The sequence below is a fragment of the Rhinolophus sinicus genome, linkage group LG11 (assembly GCF_036562045.2).
Source record: "Rhinolophus sinicus isolate RSC01 linkage group LG11, ASM3656204v1, whole genome shotgun sequence".
NCBI lineage: Eukaryota > Metazoa > Chordata > Mammalia > Chiroptera > Rhinolophidae > Rhinolophus > Rhinolophus sinicus.
Genome location: NC_133760.1, coordinates 1,792,548 through 1,809,277, shown reverse-complemented (window position 1 = coordinate 1,809,277; position 16,730 = coordinate 1,792,548). Strand labels below are relative to the sequence as shown.

The 16,730-nt window shown below is 55.0% G+C and overlaps 2 protein-coding genes across 4 annotated transcripts; both read left to right on the top strand.

The window, feature by feature from the left end:
• The first annotated feature begins 136 nt into the window (after positions 1-136).
• FIZ1 (FLT3 interacting zinc finger 1) lies at positions 137-6,752 on the top strand. 3 transcript variants are annotated; one of them, XM_074316061.1, is made up of 4 exons: positions 137-453; positions 1,300-1,363; positions 1,828-2,171; positions 4,543-6,752. In XM_074316061.1, exons 3-4 carry the CDS (start codon positions 1,866-1,868, stop codon positions 5,740-5,742), a joined length of 1,506 nt encoding a protein of 501 aa, XP_074172162.1. In that variant the 5' UTR covers positions 137-453; positions 1,300-1,363; positions 1,828-1,865; the 3' UTR covers positions 5,743-6,752. The 3 variants fall into 3 exon arrangements, with proteins under 3 accessions (XP_074172162.1, XP_074172160.1, XP_074172161.1); XM_074316059.1 differs by having other exon boundaries at positions 1,300-1,393; XM_074316060.1 differs by lacking the exon at positions 1,300-1,363.
• Positions 6,753-13,511: 6,759 nt separating this feature from the next.
• ZNF579 (zinc finger protein 579) lies at positions 13,512-16,621 on the top strand. The gene is made up of 2 exons (XM_074316058.1): positions 13,512-13,649; positions 14,531-16,621. The coding sequence occupies exon 2, from the start codon at positions 14,533-14,535 to the stop codon at positions 16,216-16,218; it is 1,686 nt and encodes a 561-aa protein (XP_074172159.1). The 5' UTR covers positions 13,512-13,649; positions 14,531-14,532; the 3' UTR covers positions 16,219-16,621.
• Positions 16,622-16,730: the final 109 nt, after the last annotated feature.

Here is a 16,730-nt window from a genome sequence, read left to right as displayed (position 1 = left end):
GGACAAGGTGGAGCCTGCTCTTTCCTATCTATCGCAGCCGGACTTTCCATTTCTCTTTCCTCCTGATGCAACTCTACATTCTACCCAGGAGGAGCTGCGAAAAGGAACTCAAGTCGGCCCTCATCTGCGCTATCACCCGCCAGCGTCGACGGGGAAGAGCCGCGCACTGAGCTTGTTGCCCTTAGTCGGCATGGCGCCGGGTCACCATCCCAAGCCCCGCCCCTCTTCCTGCCCTCACCCAAGATGGCGCCGACCTGACTTCTATAACTGCCAATGCTAGGAAAGGGACGAGAAAGAGGGAGAAGGGCAGACGGCTGGGAGGGAGGAGGCCAAGAAGGCGGGAGAAGGGGGGGGCGTGCGGGAAAGAAGGGAGCCGAGGCGGAAGTCGAGGGGCCCCCCGGGTGGAAGTGACGCTGCCCCCGCTGCCCAAAATGTCGGCGCCCAGAGGGAGGTGTAAGTAATTAAAGAGGAAAGCCGACTGACTTTCCCGGCCTCCCGGGGCCGCCCCAGGGCTCCAGAACCCCCGCGTCGTTCTAGCTAGGTGGACTCGCCCGTCCGCGGGTCCCGCCTGACCTGCCCCCGCCTGGGGCGCCCGGGGCCGCACCTTTTAGGGACGGGGGGAGGGGCACAAAAGGCTGGCTCTCGGGGCCTGGGTCCTCTAGCGGACTACGGGGGGCGGGGGGGGCGGCCCCGAGGGCGACTGGATGGGGAGGAGGCGGGACTTAGTAGCAGCTGGGGAGGAGCAATGACTGGGAGGAGCCTGAGTGGGTGTGGCTTAGAGGGGGAATGGGCGGGGCAAACTGCGGTTGGAAGTGGGAGGAGCTTAGATAAAGGGTGGGGTTTGGTAAGGGGGCGTGGCTCAGTGAGAATGGTAGCAGGGCCCTAGGTTGAAGGGTCCTAATTGGGGCTGAGTGGGGAAACGGGCTCAGTGTGAAGATGGGAGAAGCTTAGAGGTGGAGTTTCTTCAGGGGCGTGGCTTAGAGAAAGTGATGGGTACAGTGAGGGGGTGGGGTTTAGGCATGCAATTTCGGGAGTATTAGTGGAAATATCAAACCTTTATAATGCAAGTGAAGTGACTTAGAGGGCCTGGAACGACTGAGAAAGTGAGAAGGGGTGGTGGACAGTGTCTTGGAAAGGACGGGGCTTACTTCAAGGATGAGTTTAAGGAAAAATTGTGTGGGGTTTTGGAGGCGGGTCTTAGTGAAGAAGATACGGTGGGATTTAATGAGGACACTCGGAGGTACTTAGAGGACAGTTGTAATCAAAACAGCTTACCTGTTGAGTCTTTGCTGTGCACAGGCCTAAGTAAGCAGGCAGTCCGCATGACCACAATTTTGCTTAGTCCTCATCGCCACTCCACGAGGTATGTCCTCCTATTACCCGTATTTTGCAGGTAAAAAAAGTTTCAGTTGGTTTTATCCGAGGTTCCAGGGCTTTCATCTTTAAAGAAGAGTGGCAGGAGCTTAGAGGGAAGTGGGAAGAAGCTTGTTAAGGAACACTGGAGGCCCTGGGAACACAGTGAAGGATTGGAAGGATTGGGCGGGGTTTAACCGCAGTGGGCGGGGCTTGGAGAGGAGCAGGAGAGCTCAGGCGTAAAAACAGTGAGGTAGAAACGATTAGGAAGATTGGCAGATGACTGGGAGAAGGGTTTGTAGGAGGGTGGGAGGAGCTTAAAGATAGTGGATGTGGTCTTGGTGGCGTATAGGGTTGTGTTTTGGGCTCCTAGGGGACAGGTGGTGGGTATGAGTCCCAGGAGCCTGATGGGGGAGGGCTGATGGGGAAATGACCCCCCTCACCTGCCCCCTATGTCTCCCCCCCTCGCTCCAGAGAGCCCCCACCCGCCACTGCCCTCGTGCCACGCCACAATGGATGATGCCCCGCTGCCAGCGCCCCGGGTCCCTGCCCCAGCCCCAGCACAACCCGCCGCCACCCCTCGGGTGCCGTTTCACTGCAGTGAGTGTGGCAAGAGCTTCCGCTATCGCTCGGACCTGCGGCGCCACTTCGCCCGGCACACTGCGCTCAAGCCCCACGCGTGTCCGCGCTGCGGCAAGGGCTTCAAGCACAGCTTCAACCTGGCCAACCACCTGCGCTCGCACACAGGGGAGCGGCCCTACCGCTGTTCTGCCTGCCCCAAGGGGTTCCGAGACTCTACCGGCCTGCTGCACCACCAGGTGAGTCCCGCAGGCAGGCCCGGCTGCCTCCCGGGGCTGGACACACCCTTGGAGCGTCGGCCCAACTCTGGGCAACAGGCAGCGGGCCCAAGACCCACTCACCCACCTCTTCCCCTTAGGACATTTTGCCTCTCTCCTTCCCCACCAGAGCACCCTGACCAATCAAAACACGAAGGGTTTCTCTTTCAGTCACCACCCAACCCACAAGGAAAACATTGGTAGTACATTGCCCCACCTGTAGGCTCCTCCCTTCTCCCATTCCCCTGCTTACACACCACACCTGTGTCTGCAATTTCTTTTACCATTTTAAAAAACAGATTTACCACGTATGTACTTAATTCCTTTTAAGTGATTATCTATTGAGTGCTTTCCCTGTTCCCAACACTGGTCACCAAAGTGAAATCAATAAAGTCCAAGCTCTGAAAACTTCCATTCCATCGGAGGTGGTCAAGAGCCAGGTAGACTATCAACAAGAAAGCAAATACACAGTCAAGAATGTTCTGGAAAGGGAGAAGTATTGGGAAGGAAATTATAAAACAATAACATGTCTGTGTTCAGGAGTAAAGAGGGGAGAGCTGTGGGCTACCAGACAGGTGGCGAATGGCACGGTAATACTTGAGCTGAGATCCGAAGTATGAAAGTATGAACAGGCATCTGCCATTGGAAAAGCATTTCGGGCAGAGGGACCAGCAAGTGCAAAGGCCCTGATGTGGAAAAAAGCTTGGTGTTTACAAGGAAGGGATAGGAGACCATGTGGTTGGGGTGGAGCGAGCCTGAACAGAGCAAAAGGAGATGAGGTGGAAGGCAGGCAGGAGCTGAGTCATGTACACATTCTTGGCCATTGTGAGGAGTGGGATTTTATTCTATAGGCCAGACACTCATGCTACAAGGATAAGTAAAACCAGACATATAACTGGTATTCCACACTTGTCCCCTCTTCTCTGTCCCCATGGCATCTGCCTTGGTTCAGGACCTCACATCCTGGATGTTGGCCCCAACTTTCTAAGTGGTCTTCCTACCTCCTGTTTCTCCCTCTCACGTCCAGCCTCTGCATCCATCACAGAGTGACCAGGCACCCCTTCCCTTGAAACCCCTGATCCTTCGGGTGACAGGGGAGCTCCTTAACTTGATGTGACATTCATAGCCCTCTGAGGTCTCACCCCTGCCCACTAGTAAGTTATAATACCTATAATATGCAGGCACAGTGCTAGGCTCTTTGGGGGAAAAGGAGAGAACAGACATAGTCCTCCCCTTTCATGGCCTCCCAGAGCCAAGAGTCTAGTGGGGGAGACATTAATTGAACAATGAGATTAATAAATGTCAAACTGCAATTGATACATGAGGACAGAGGGTAACTGTATTCTGAGGCTAATACAAGAAAGATCTGGAGTGATCCAGGTCGGGGATGGAGTCATGGATGGTTTTCCTGAGATAGCATTCCTACTTCGGATCCTGCACCTGGCAGATATGACTAATCTAGCACTGTGCTCTTTCTCATCCAGCCTCACAGTTCTCACCAAAGCTCTCTAGGCAGACACTACCAGTCAATAGGACTACAGTCAAAACCTGTCTACTAGTCTAGGACTCAAATAAACCACAAAGGCCAATATCAGTAGAAACCTCTGTGAGGCATGGTTTTGCTTGGCCACCCAACCACATTTCAAGTGCTCAACAGCCACATGTGGCTAGTGGTGATATTTTGGACAGTACAGATACAGAACATTTCCATCACAGCAGAAAGTTCTCTTGGACAGTTCTGCTCTAGAAAGTTCTAAAGCATTTACCTGGAAGAGCCACTTCCCACCCCAGGTGATTATAAAAGCTCCTTTCCCGCTCTCCGCGATATTCACTGGTTTAGAGGCCATCAGCTGGGCACAGGAAAGTTTGTCGAATATTCTAGTTTCCAGGAATTGAGTAGTTTTGTGATGGTTTTACCCCATCCTCACAACAATGCTGTGAGACGTACATCTTATTGTGTCCATTTGGCAGAGCAGAAAAGCTGCCCTTTCAGAGAGAATGGAAGGCAGAGCTGGGATTTGAACCCAAGTCCATCAGTGCTCAAAGCCTGTTTAGCCACACTCCCAGGGAGTGCCAGTTTCCCAGGTGGGCTTGTTGGAAATTTAGTCAGGAGGAGTGGGAGCAAGAGTTGCCCAGCCTGTGGGAATAGCACGTGCAAAGGTCCTGAGGCTAGAGGGACTAAAAGCAAGCCAGCGTGGCCCAAAGCAGAGATGGCGAGTAAGAGGACTGAAGCTAGATCCTGGCCTTGTAGGCGTCGTGCGCAACTTGGGCTGCCTCCCTCTGGGAGTCCAGAAACCTGCCCTGCAGGCCAGTCCCTCAGCCCTGATGTTGTGCTCTTCCTCCCACCCTCCAGGTTGTCCACACTGGTGAGAAGCCCTACTGCTGCCTGGTCTGCGAGCTCCGCTTCTCCTCACGCTCCAGCCTGGGTCGCCATCTCAAGCGCCAGCACCGCGGGGTGCTCCCGTCCCCCCTGCAGCCCAGCCCGGGTCTGCCTGCCCTGAGTGCACCCTGCTCCGTCTGCTGCAACGTGGGGCCCTGCTCAGTGTGCGGGGGCGCGGGGGCCAGCGGCGGCGGAGAGGGCCCGGAGGGGGCGGGCGCGGGCCCGGGCAGCTGGGGGCTGGCGGAGGCGGCAGCTGCAGCAGCAGCCTCGCTGCCCCCGTTCGCGTGCGGTGCCTGTGCACGGCGCTTCGACCATGGCCGTGAGCTAGCTGCCCACTGGGCCGCACACACAGACGTGAAGCCCTTCAAGTGCCCACGCTGCGAGCGCGACTTCAATGCTCCCGCACTGCTGGAACGGCACAAGCTGACGCACGACCTGCAGGGCCCTGGCGCACCCCCAGTGCAGGCCTGGGCCGCGGGGGCTGGCGCTGGGCCCAAGACCCCTGGCGAGGGTGGCGCTGTAGAGGCCGGTGACGCTGGAGCGGCCTGGGACGGCGGGCTACTCCTGGGCCGCGCGGGGGGCGGCGTGCCCGAGTTGGGGCGGCTGCTCCCTGAGGGCGGTGGGGAGGCCCCTGCTCCAGCGACTGCGGCAGAGCCATCTGAAGACACCCTGTACCAGTGCGACTGTGGGACCTTCTTCGCATCGGCTGCGGCCCTGGCCAGCCACCTGGAGGCGCACTCGGGGCCGGCCACCTATGGCTGCGGCCACTGCGGGGCGCTGTACGCAGCTCTGAGGGCCCTGGAGGAGCACCGGCGCGCTAGCCATGGCGAGGGCGGCGGGGCAGAGGCGGCTACGGCAGTCCCCGAGGGGGAGCCCACGTCGGGGGAGCCCTCGTCCGGCTCGGGCCGCGGCAAGAAGATCTTCGGCTGCTCCGAGTGCGAAAAGCTGTTCCGCTCGCCCCGTGACCTGGAGCGGCACGTGCTGGTGCACACGGGTGAGAAGCCATTCCCGTGCCTCGAGTGCGGCAAGTTCTTCCGCCACGAGTGCTACCTCAAGCGCCACCGGCTGCTGCACGGCACCGAGCGGCCCTTCCCCTGCCACATCTGTGGCAAGGGCTTCATCACGCTCAGCAACCTCTCCAGGCACCTGAAGCTGCACCGGGGCATGGACTGACCTGCGCCCTTTCCTGCCACCACCCCGCCTGGGGTTGGACTCAGGGGACGGTCCAAATCCAGACACGCCCTGAGATGAGGGGACCCTGGTTGGAGAGATGGGCCACTAGAAACCCACACAGACCCCTGAGCTGATGGACAGCAAATAAATGGAAAACTCCTCAGCTCTAGGGCCCGGGGTCTATGGAGAGACTCCTGAGCTTGAGGACCCCCTGGAATCTGTGCTAGGCACCCCCAAATCAATGGCCTCTAAGTTGGGAGACCTAGGAATGAGAAATGGGTCTCCAGAAGTACTCATCTTGAGGGCCCTAATAAGAGATGGGCACACCTCCCCCAAGGGAAGTCTGCCTTCTCCCTGAGAGCCATCATTCCAAACGATCTGGATGTGGAGAATGTGGGGGGACCATGTCCTCAAATTTCCCTGGATCCCCTCCAAGTGCTACCCACCACAGTCACTGGTGCCCTCAGATAATGGATATACCGGAGTCTGCCTTTCCTGCCACTTCATTCCCTATGCCGAAAGAGGACCAGGGTAGATGCCCCCTGCCCTCAACGCACTCCCCAATTAGGTTTCCCTCCCCTACTGCAGAATGGACTAACCCTAATGATCTCCACCCCCAAACGCTAGAGTAGGCTGGTTTGGAATCCCTCTGCCCAGTAGAATGGACTGATCCGATACATACACCCCTGTCCACTGGAATGGGCTGGCCCAAGTCGTGGCCTGCACCCCACCCTCTTAGAGTGAATAGGGCAGACACTCCCCTTCCTCTTCCACTGTCATTCCTGGTCCTGTGAACTCACCTGAGTGGGAGGTAGTGGACACTGGGTAGCCCTCCCGCTCTGCTGTAGCACCTGTCCGTCTTTCTCTCCATCTCTGTCTGTTTCTCTGTTCCTCCCAACCCCAAGGGGGAGGGGGTTTGGCTAGGGGATACCCCCGTGAGCCTCGACCTCACGCCCTTGTCCCACTCCCCAATGTCTCCAGGACCCCAATAAACCTTGTCCCGTCAGTCACTGCTGTCTCATTTTCTGATCCCGGTATAGGGGGTGGGGGTTTCACCCTCCCTGACTTAGGAAGGCCCCATAAATAGAGATAGAGCCTTCATCCCTTGCATGATCCTTAAAATCAGAGATGGTTTAAGTCTTACCTAAATGGAACCCTGCCCCTTAAACACAAGACACTTCCATGGGCTGACATGCTCCCTAGAACCAGACAGACCTTTTTGAAACCATCAATCCCATAGGACACCCCTCCTAAAAACCAAATGGTCACTTTACAGACAAGTTCCTACCCCCTTAGACTCTGCCTCCCAGGCAACTGAATTTGTGCCTTAGATGCTCCCTCCAACCCCGTCAGAGAATGGACAGGCCTTTAGGTTGTCTCCTAGGCACCAGGTCACTTTCCTATACTGGGTGCCCATTCTGTGCCCGGCATTGTAACCCCCTCTGAGGACCCAACAGTGAACAAGACGACTCCTGGTGGAGCCGATAGTGTAGTGTGTCGCTGAAAAGGTGTAGAAAAGAGTAATGAAGAAACAAGGCAGTTTCAGAGGGTTATGAGCGCTCTGAAGGAAATGAGGGTGGGTGTTAAGAGTGAGTGAGCTATGCCACCTTAGGTGGGGTGATCAGGTCAGGCGTCTCTGCAGAGATGGCGTTTGATCTGAGCCAGGAAGGGTGAGGAAGAGTGGCCGGAGGAGGCCTGGATGGGCCCAGGAGGGGAGTGAGCCCAGAGGCGGGAGGGAGGAGACAAGGTAGAGAGGTAAGCCGGGATTAGGTCACACAGAGCCTGGTGGGCCAAGGTAGGCATTTGAATGTGATTCCTGGGCCATGGCAAGTGAGATCTTAAGTGTGAAGGGATGTGACCACTCTTACACTACACAAAGATCCCTCTGGCTGCTGAGTGGAGGAGGAACTGGAGAGGCAGAGTGGAAGCAGTCCACCAGGAGAGGTGTGGGGGTCTGGACCACAGTGATGGAGAGAAGTAGGTGGATTCAAGATGAGTTCTGGAGGCAGAATGTGCGAGTGTGTGTGTGTGTAATGGAAAGGGAGGAATCAGGAAGGACTGCTGGGGTTCTGGCACTTTGTATTAAGATCAGAAAACTAGAGAACAAGTTTGGGTAGGGACAACAGGATCAAGAGTTCCACCCTGAGCTTCTCAAATTCAAGATGCCTATGAGATTGGTATGCTCTGATAAGGCTGAAGATGTGCATAGCCTATGATGCAGTGATTCCCCTGCTAGGCATGAACCCTAGAGAAACTCGTGCTCTCCTGCACTGGGAGACACATCTGAAGCCATTCATAGCAGCAAAATGTACAGCCCTGAGCTCATAACAACTGAAATGTCCATTGTTATGCTCTGAAATGTTAGTGTCCCCCCAAAATCCCTGTGTTGAAATCTTAATGCCTAATCGGATGGTATTAGGGGGTGAGGACTTTGGAAAGTGCTTAAGTCATGAGGGTGGAGTCTTCATGAGTGGGATCAATGCCCTCATAGAAGAGGCTTCAGAGAGATACCTCGCCCTTCCTCCATGTGAGGACACAGCAAGATGGTAACAGTCATGAACCAGGAAGGGGGCCCTCACTAGAAGGTGACCATACTGGCACGTTTATCTTGGACTTCTAGCCTCCAGGACTGTGAGTCATACATTTCTGTTGTTTATATGCCACCTAGTCGGTGGTATTTTGTTACAGCCCCAGGAATGAACTAAGACGTCCGTCAACAATACAGTGGAGGAAATAAACGGTGGTGTGTTAGGCTATGGAATACTATACAGCAACGAGAATGGATGAGTGCAGATATACAGAATTACGTGAATGGAAGTCACAAAGAAGCCAGACACAAGCCAGATGTGCAGATTATGACTCCATTTCTATTGCTAAAAAATCACACAAAATTAAACTATAAAATTGTTTAGGATGTATTGTGGGTACTGAACCATTCAGGAAAGCAAGGAAAACATTTTGTTCCCCATAAAACTCAGCACAGTGGGGTCAGACATGTTAAGGGACATGATGGAACCTTCTGTTGGGGTGACAGCCAACATTCCTTTTCTTAACCTGGCGATCATTTTATAACGATTTGTTAAATTGTGCATTTGTATGGTGCCCTTTTAAATTGTGCATCTTATATTTCACAAGGAAAAAAATTTACAGGAGGAGACATATATCAAGAGGGAAAGAAAACAAGTACGAGGCTGGTCTTCAAGAAAGACTTTTTGGCCTCGAGATCCACAATTGCCCTTTTGCAAAGGCTCTATGTCAACCAAAAGGCTCTAGGTTGAGTGAGAACACTCAACCTTAGAAATATTCCTCTTCACTCTGCCACCAACACCAAGGAATCAGGAACCAGACTCATCCCTTTGGGGTTAAAAAAAAAATCTGCCTCAGAGAAAAAAGACCCACCCACCACCCCTTAGATACAACACCACACCAGGGACAAGACCCACCAACTTTGAGACTCTACTCTCTTTGCCTGGAGAGTAGAGAATCTGGAAAGTGACAGAACTGTCATGGGGATGGCTTCTGACTGTCCAGTATGGAGTCATGAATAGGGACATCAGGAGGCTGAGTTCCTCCACCTGAATCCTTTCTCTGAGGGTAGAGCACTTAAACAAGCACAGTAAACCCCCACCCTTGAGGAGTTTGTTTATATTCCAATGGGAGTGAGATAGGTAATCAGTGGGTAGGCGACAAGTAGCCTAATGCTTGTTGGCGATAAGTACAATGTTGAAAATTAAGGAAGAGTAAGGACTAGAGGGTGACAGGAGGGCTATTTTAGCCAGGGGAGGCAGGACAGGTGTCTCCGAGATATGAAAGAATTGAGGAAAGTAGGGAAACTTCATGGATATCTAGAGGAAGGGCCTTCCAGGCAGGGGAAATCGCACGTGCAAAGGACCTCAGTCCAGAAAGAGCAAAGAGGATGGTGTGGCTGGGGGCAAAGTGAATTACATGGAGAGAGGAATCATTTCAGGGAGAGCCCAGAGAGCCAGACGTGTAGAGCTTTGTAGGCAGGGACCGAGGAAGTGGGAGGAAGAGTGGGAGCCACGGGAGGGTGTCCAGGCAAGAGTTACGTTGTGTGATCACTGGGTGCTGGAGACTGGACGGAAAGCAGGAGAGCCAATGAGGAGACGGTTGAGTCGGGACTGGCATCCAGGAGTGCAGGTCCCGCCCCCTGCCCCAGAGCCTTGTTCTTAGCCCAGGCTGGCCCCACCCAGGCCCTTCTCTCACCTGGACCCGCGTCCCACCTCCTCCCTGCTCCCGCCTTGGTCTTTCCAGCATCCGGCTGGGCCTCCACGCGGGTCCCACAGGAATTTCTCTAGAACACTAATCGGATCATGTGACTCTTCAGCTTAAAACCTTTTCAATGGTTTCTCAGTGCACTCGGAATGCATCCAACATTCAGCCTGGACCAGGAGGCTGGACACAGTCTCTCGTGCAGCTCTGGCTTCCCTCCACACTGGCCGCCTTTGATGCTCCAAATCACGGCCCCAATCTCCCCCAAAACACCGCCCCCACACACACATAACATGCTGTTTTCTACGCTTGAAATTTTCTTTCATAACACTTCCATTCCTCAGTTCATTTTTTTAAAAAAAGTTAAACCTTTAAAATTGGGATAATGAATACCCTAGACATACAAAGTCTGACAATTAAGTTCCCGAACTTGTTGAAATAATGTTGCTAACCTTTTTTGATAGCAGAGGGATTATTCTTTATGAATTTGTACCAAGTGGACAAACAAGTTAACAGAGTTCACTATTTGAAAGTGCTGAAAAGGCTGCATGGAAAAGTAAGACGACCTGAACTTTTCACCAACAATTCATGGCTCTTGCATCACGACAATGCACCAGCTCACACAGCACTGTCTGTGGGGGAGTTTTTAACCAGTAAACAAATAGCGGTATTGGAACACCCTCCCTACTCACTTGATCTGGCCCCCAATGACTTCTTTCTTTACCCGAAGATAAAGGAAATATAGAAAGGAGACATTTTGATGACATTCAGGACATCAAGGCTAATACGATGACAGCTCTGATGGCCATTCCAGAAAAAGAGTTCCAAAATTACTTTGAAGGGTGGACTAGGCACGGGCGTCAGTGCATAGCTTCCCAAGGGGAGTACTTCAAAAGTGACCGTAGTGATATTCAGCAGTGAGACATGTAGCACTTCTTCTAGGGCAAGTTAGCGAACTTAATTGTCAGACCTCGTATACTTAAAAGAATTGAAAACAGCTGTTCAAACAAAAAGTATGAATGTTCACAATACCACCATTCACAATGGCCAAAATGTAGCAACAACCCAAATGTCCACCAGTCAATGAATAGATAAACAAAATGTAGTATGGCCACATAACAGAAAATTATTCAGCCACAAACAGGAATGAAGCACGGACACATGCTACGACATGGATGAAATCTCGAAAACATTACGCTAATTGAAAGAAGCCAGCTGTAAAAGACCACATATCTCTGACTCCACTGATACGAAATGTCCACAGTAGGCAAACACGTAGAGGAGAAAGCTGATTATTGGTTGCTAGGGGTGGGGAGGGGAAGGGAATGGGGTTGTCTTCTTTTGGGGTGATAAAAATGTTCTGGAACTAGATAGTGGAGGTAGTCACACAACATCATGAATATACTGAATGCCACTGAACTGTACACTTTAAAATGGTAAATCTTCTATTACATGTATTTTACCCAATGAAAAAGTACACCCACACCCATATACTGACTCCCAGCTTTAAAACATTAGAGATACTCATTCTCCATAGCCCTGTCCAGGATCTGATTGCTTCCCCCTTCTCAAAAGTAACCCCTACCCCACATTTGGTGCTTATTGTTTTCATGAATGTGTTTAGACTTTTATTCCATATGCACATATCCTTTAAAAAACAGTATTATTGACCAGGTGCTTTTAAGGATTATGCTCTTGGCCTCTATAATTTCTCCTGCCTCTTTGGGAAATACAAAGTGTAAATGGTACACTAGCTTTGATGTACCATTTAGTACCTCACTTTACTGCTCTTAATAATGGGACAGTCACACTTCCCACTTCATAAGGTAAGGAGGAACAAATGGGCTTGTATTTGTAAAGCATTTACAAGAGTAAACTGTTACTTACTTTCATTTTATTTATTTTGATCATCCCCAGTGTCTTTTTCCCTTACTTGTTTGAGTCTGGGACACATTCACATGGTTTCAAGTTCAAAAATACAAAAAGGATAGGGTGTAGTGAGTTTCAGTCCTGGGAGTTGGACAATGTTGCTAGTTTCCTCTGTCTTCTTCCAGGTCTTCCAGCCACAAGCCTCTGATGATCACAGAGAGAACAGGCTGCAAGCTGTTTTCCACCTCCCATTTCCCCTCTCCTTCACGTTATCACTGAGCCTTTCCATACTTTTCTGCAGAGAGTTTCTTCGTCCATTTTTAATGGACACATAGCGTTCCACTGGATGGATAAATCATGATTTATTTCTCAAATCCCAACCCATGGGCATCCAGCTTTTTGTAGTGATGTACAATACTGCACAGATTAAAAACCTACAGACATGTATGTTTCTGAGTAGACCTCTGTGACAGATACATTCCTGAAATTGCTCAATCGTTAAGACTATCCCAAGTTATACTTGCCCCAGCCACATATGAAAGGTCCTGTTTCCCACATTCTTGCCAACCATGCTAAATGCATATTTCACCTTGAACAAACAGCATTAAGCTGGAGTTGTACTCCTGAAACACGCCTTTTCTGCTCAACATTAGGTATTTGAGATATGGCTGTATTTCTCTCCCGTTTCCTTTTGCTCCTCCTTCCCATTCCTAACCCTCAGCTTTTATCCTGAAACATGGTTCCCTCCAGCTGAAACATGGTTACCTCCAGCTGACACATGGTTACCTCCAGCTGAAACATGGTTACCTCCAGCTGAAACATGGTTACCTCCAGCTGAAACATGGTTACCTCCAGCTGAAACATGGTTACCTCCAGGATGCGCTCAGGGATCACTCTCGCTCCAAGTGTGAGCTCAGCTCAGTGCCTTCTCTGTCCTCTGTATTCCCTCCTCACGATGTTTCCTGCATTAGGACACACTCTCTAGGAGTGTGATTGGACCTGTATCTGCCTGCCTCCTCCATCAGACGGTGAGCTCCCTGCAGAGGGCCCAATGACCTCGGTCTTTGCCACTACAGCTCCAGCACCAAGGACAGATCCAGCCCATAGTAGGCGCTCAGTAAATATTGGTGGCTTAGGATCAAGTGAACATATACGTAGCAAAATACATGCAAAACTGTCCTACAGTAAGTGCTCAGTAAACACTGTTCATTTATGATTGAATTAACGTATGCAGGGCTTATCACAGGGTGGAAGAGAAGAGAGAATATCTTGCTCAGGCAGCCAAGTGAAGGCTGGAGTCAGGTTCTAGTCCACAGTGCCGGTACTTTCCCTGAAGCCTCTGCCATTGCTTCATTCATCTCGTCTCCCAGCCACCCCCTCTCCCCCAACACAGTGCCTGGCCCAGACAGGACCTGATAAATGTATGTTTGTTTGTTGAAGGAATGAATGAATATGTGTGTCTGTTTCGAGAGGAGGGGAGCTGGACCCAGTCTCGCAGATCTCCCTCTGGGAGCCCAGGGGACAGGGGTCCTCAGCCCCCTCCCAGTTACAGGACCCAGGAGTTGCAGCTGCGCTCCCTCCCCGCCTATTTAGTACCCTTATTCTCTAGCTTCCGGTTTCGCAGCCAATCTTTCCTCTCTCAGACTGGGAGGAAAGGCGGGTTTCCGGGGGGAAGGCTTAGGCGGTGACACCGAGCCCAGCCTCCTCCACCCCCAACCCCCACCACGCTCGGGGCCCTCCCTCCCTCCCCGCCACCACCGTCTGTCGGCCGGCCGCGGGGAAGGAAGAAAGGCAAAGAGGAGGTGGAGGTAAGCACCGGGCGCTCAGAGATCAGGGCCGAGCCCAGGCCCTGAGCTCAGGAATCTGCAAGGCCTCCACAGAGGCCCCAATTCTGCAGATCATGCCTATGGGACCGGCAGGCTGGGCCCAGCGGGGAGATCGGCCCCCTGGGGGACCTAAGGAACCCCAGCAACCTTGCTCTGGGGGTCCAGGGGCCTGACCCTCAGTCTCCTCCTCCCTGGAGAATTCAGACAACAGGGCCCCCAGCCCCCTCCTCTCCCTTGTCTGAGGATCCCAGCCCCCTCCTCCAACCCTCCTCACCACTGGGACCCCAAAGTCCGTACCCTGCGCATACAGGGGTCTAGATCCTGCATCCCAGCCACCTCCCAGACCCCGGGACCCAACCCCCAGCCCCCACCTCCCTGAATCTCAGGCGGCTGCGCCTCCAGCCCCCTCCGGGCTCAGACCCAAGAGTCTGGGGCTCTGCTCCTACTCCCGGCCTCTCCCAGCCCCAGGGTCTGATCACCCACACCCCATTTCCTGGGCCTCCGGAATCTGACCCCCACCCCATCCCCCTCCAGCCCCTCCCCAAAGCGGGGCCCCTGGGAAACCAGCAGTCACTGACTTGGTCTCCTGTCTGTCTCTCTGTCTCTCCCCACTTCCATCCTGCCATGGTTCTGTTGACCTCTCCTTTTGCACCATCTCTGTCTAATTCTCTTTGTTTTCTCTTCATCTCTGCCTCTGCTGGATGTCCCCGTCTCTCTATGGCTCACCATCCTGTCTCTCTATTTCTTCTGGTCTCTCTGTCTCGCATCTCTGTCTCTGTCTCACATCTCTCTCACCCTTTCTCTGGCTTAAACATCTGACCCTCTCACCTCCACCTCCCTGTCTCTCCCCTCTCTTCTCACAGGCATGGATCCTCAGCCCCCTCCACCCGCCCAGGGCAGCCCACCTCACCGTGGCCGGGGCCGGGGCCGGGGCCGGGGGCGTGGACGAGGCCGAGGTCGAGGCCGGGGCAAGGGGGGCGCTGGAGCCCCTCGGGCGCCCTTGCCCTGCCCCACCTGTGGCCGCCTCTTCCGCTTCCCCTACTACCTCTCACGGCACTGGCTGAGCCACTCGGGCCTCCGACCCCACGCCTGCCCGCTGTGCCCCAAAGCCTTCCGCCGTCCTGCCCACCTCTCTCGCCATCTGCGTGGCCACGGGCCCCAGCCCCCGCTGCGCTGTGCCGCGTGCCCCCGCACCTTCCCGGAGCCGGCCCAGCTGCGGCGCCACCTGGCCCAGGAGCATGCTGGAGGTGAGGTCGAGCTAGCCATCCAGAGAGCAACCAAGGAGGCAGCGGAGTCCAGCTGGGGCCCGCAGGACGAGGGCACCGAGCAGCCCAGCACAGCTGCCGCGGGCACCCCGGAGGAAGCAGCGTGGCCCGAGACGTGGCCTGCAGGGGAGCCGGCTGCGCTGGTGGCCCCCACGAGCACTGAGCCCCGGGAGTCCGAAGAGGAGGAGGCTGAGGCCGGGGCAGCAGAGCTGAGGGCTGAGTTGGCGCTGGCGGCTGGGCGGCAGGAGGAGAAGCAGGTCCTGCTCCAGGCCGACTGGACGCTGCTGTGCCTCCGCTGCCGCGAAGCCTTTGCCACCAAGGGCGAGCTCAAGGCGCACCCGTGCCTGCGCCCCGAGGGCGAGCAGGAGGGCGAAGGGGGACCCCCACCCCGCCCCAAGCGCCACCAGTGCTCCATCTGCCTCAAGGCCTTCGCCAGGCCCTGGTCGCTGTCCCGCCACCGGCTGGTCCATTCCACTGACCGCCCCTTCGTGTGCCCGGACTGCGGCCTGGCCTTCCGACTTGCCTCCTACCTCCGCCAGCACCGCCGCGTGCATGGCGCGCTCAGCCTGCTGGCCCCGCTCCCCACGGCGGGCAAGAAGGACGACAAAGCCTCGGGTGGACGGAACTCAGGGAAGGGGCCTGAAGGGGGCGAAGGGGCCGAGTGCGGGGCTGCCCCGGAGGGGGGAGAAGGTGGGCAGAACGGAGGCGATGTGGCTCCGGCCAGGCCCCCGGCCGGGGAGCCCCGCTTCTGGTGCACAGAGTGCGGCAAAGGTTTCCGGCGCAGGGCACACCTGCGGCAACATGGGGTGACCCACTCGGGGGCGCGCCCCTTCCAGTGCGTACGCTGCCAGCGCGAGTTCAAACGGTTGGCCGACTTGGCTCGCCACGCGCAGGTCCACGCCGGGGGCCCGGCCCCGCACCCGTGCCCACATTGCCCGCGCCGCTTCTCGCGTGCCTACAGCCTCCTGCGCCACCAACGCTGCCACCGTGCTGAGTTGGAGCGGGCGGCCGCGCTGCAGGCGCTCCAGGCCCAGGCCCCGCCGTCGCCCCCACCTCCCCCACCGCCCCCACCGGCCGGGCAGGAGAACGAAGGGCTGCCCCTGCCCATCGCACACATCAAGGAAGAGCCACCCTCCCCGGGGACCCCACCCCAGTCGCCTGCGGCACCCCCTGTCTTCCTTAGCGCCTCATGTTTCGACAGCCAAGACCACTCTGCCTTCGAGATGGAGGAAGACGAGATTGACAGCAAGGCACACCTGCGCGGATTGGGCAACCTGGCCTCCTGACCCTCACACCCCACCTCGGCCCCTCCAGTTGCCCTCCCCACCCTGGTTTGCAATATGGAGGAGAGAAGTTGAAGGGGAGGCCCCTCTTCCACCCACCCCACCCCTCCCAGCCCTGACACTGAGGAGGGAGGACCCGGACTGCCCCTCCCTCCCCATCACCCACCCCCAGGCCCAGGATGCTGGTTAGGAACTGCTCATCTGGTACTTCCCAAGGCAGGACCGCTTGGAAAAGGAGGCGCAGGACACTGACCAGAAGGATGGAGACTGGGGTGCCTCCTGCCGGCTGCCTTCTTTGTACACACTGGACACCATCACCTCTGGAACTGCCAGACCTTGGGGTCCCAGTGAGCAAAGGTCCGTCCCTGTCCCTTTGTCTGTCTGTGAATAAATGTGAGTTCGTGAAGATGGAGTGAGTGAGGCTATCTGTGGAGGTGGGGGCTCGTGTGGGGATCTGGGTGAGCTGGGGCTTGTCCAACAGGCTCTGAGCTGGGGTTCAAAGCAGGAAGGATACA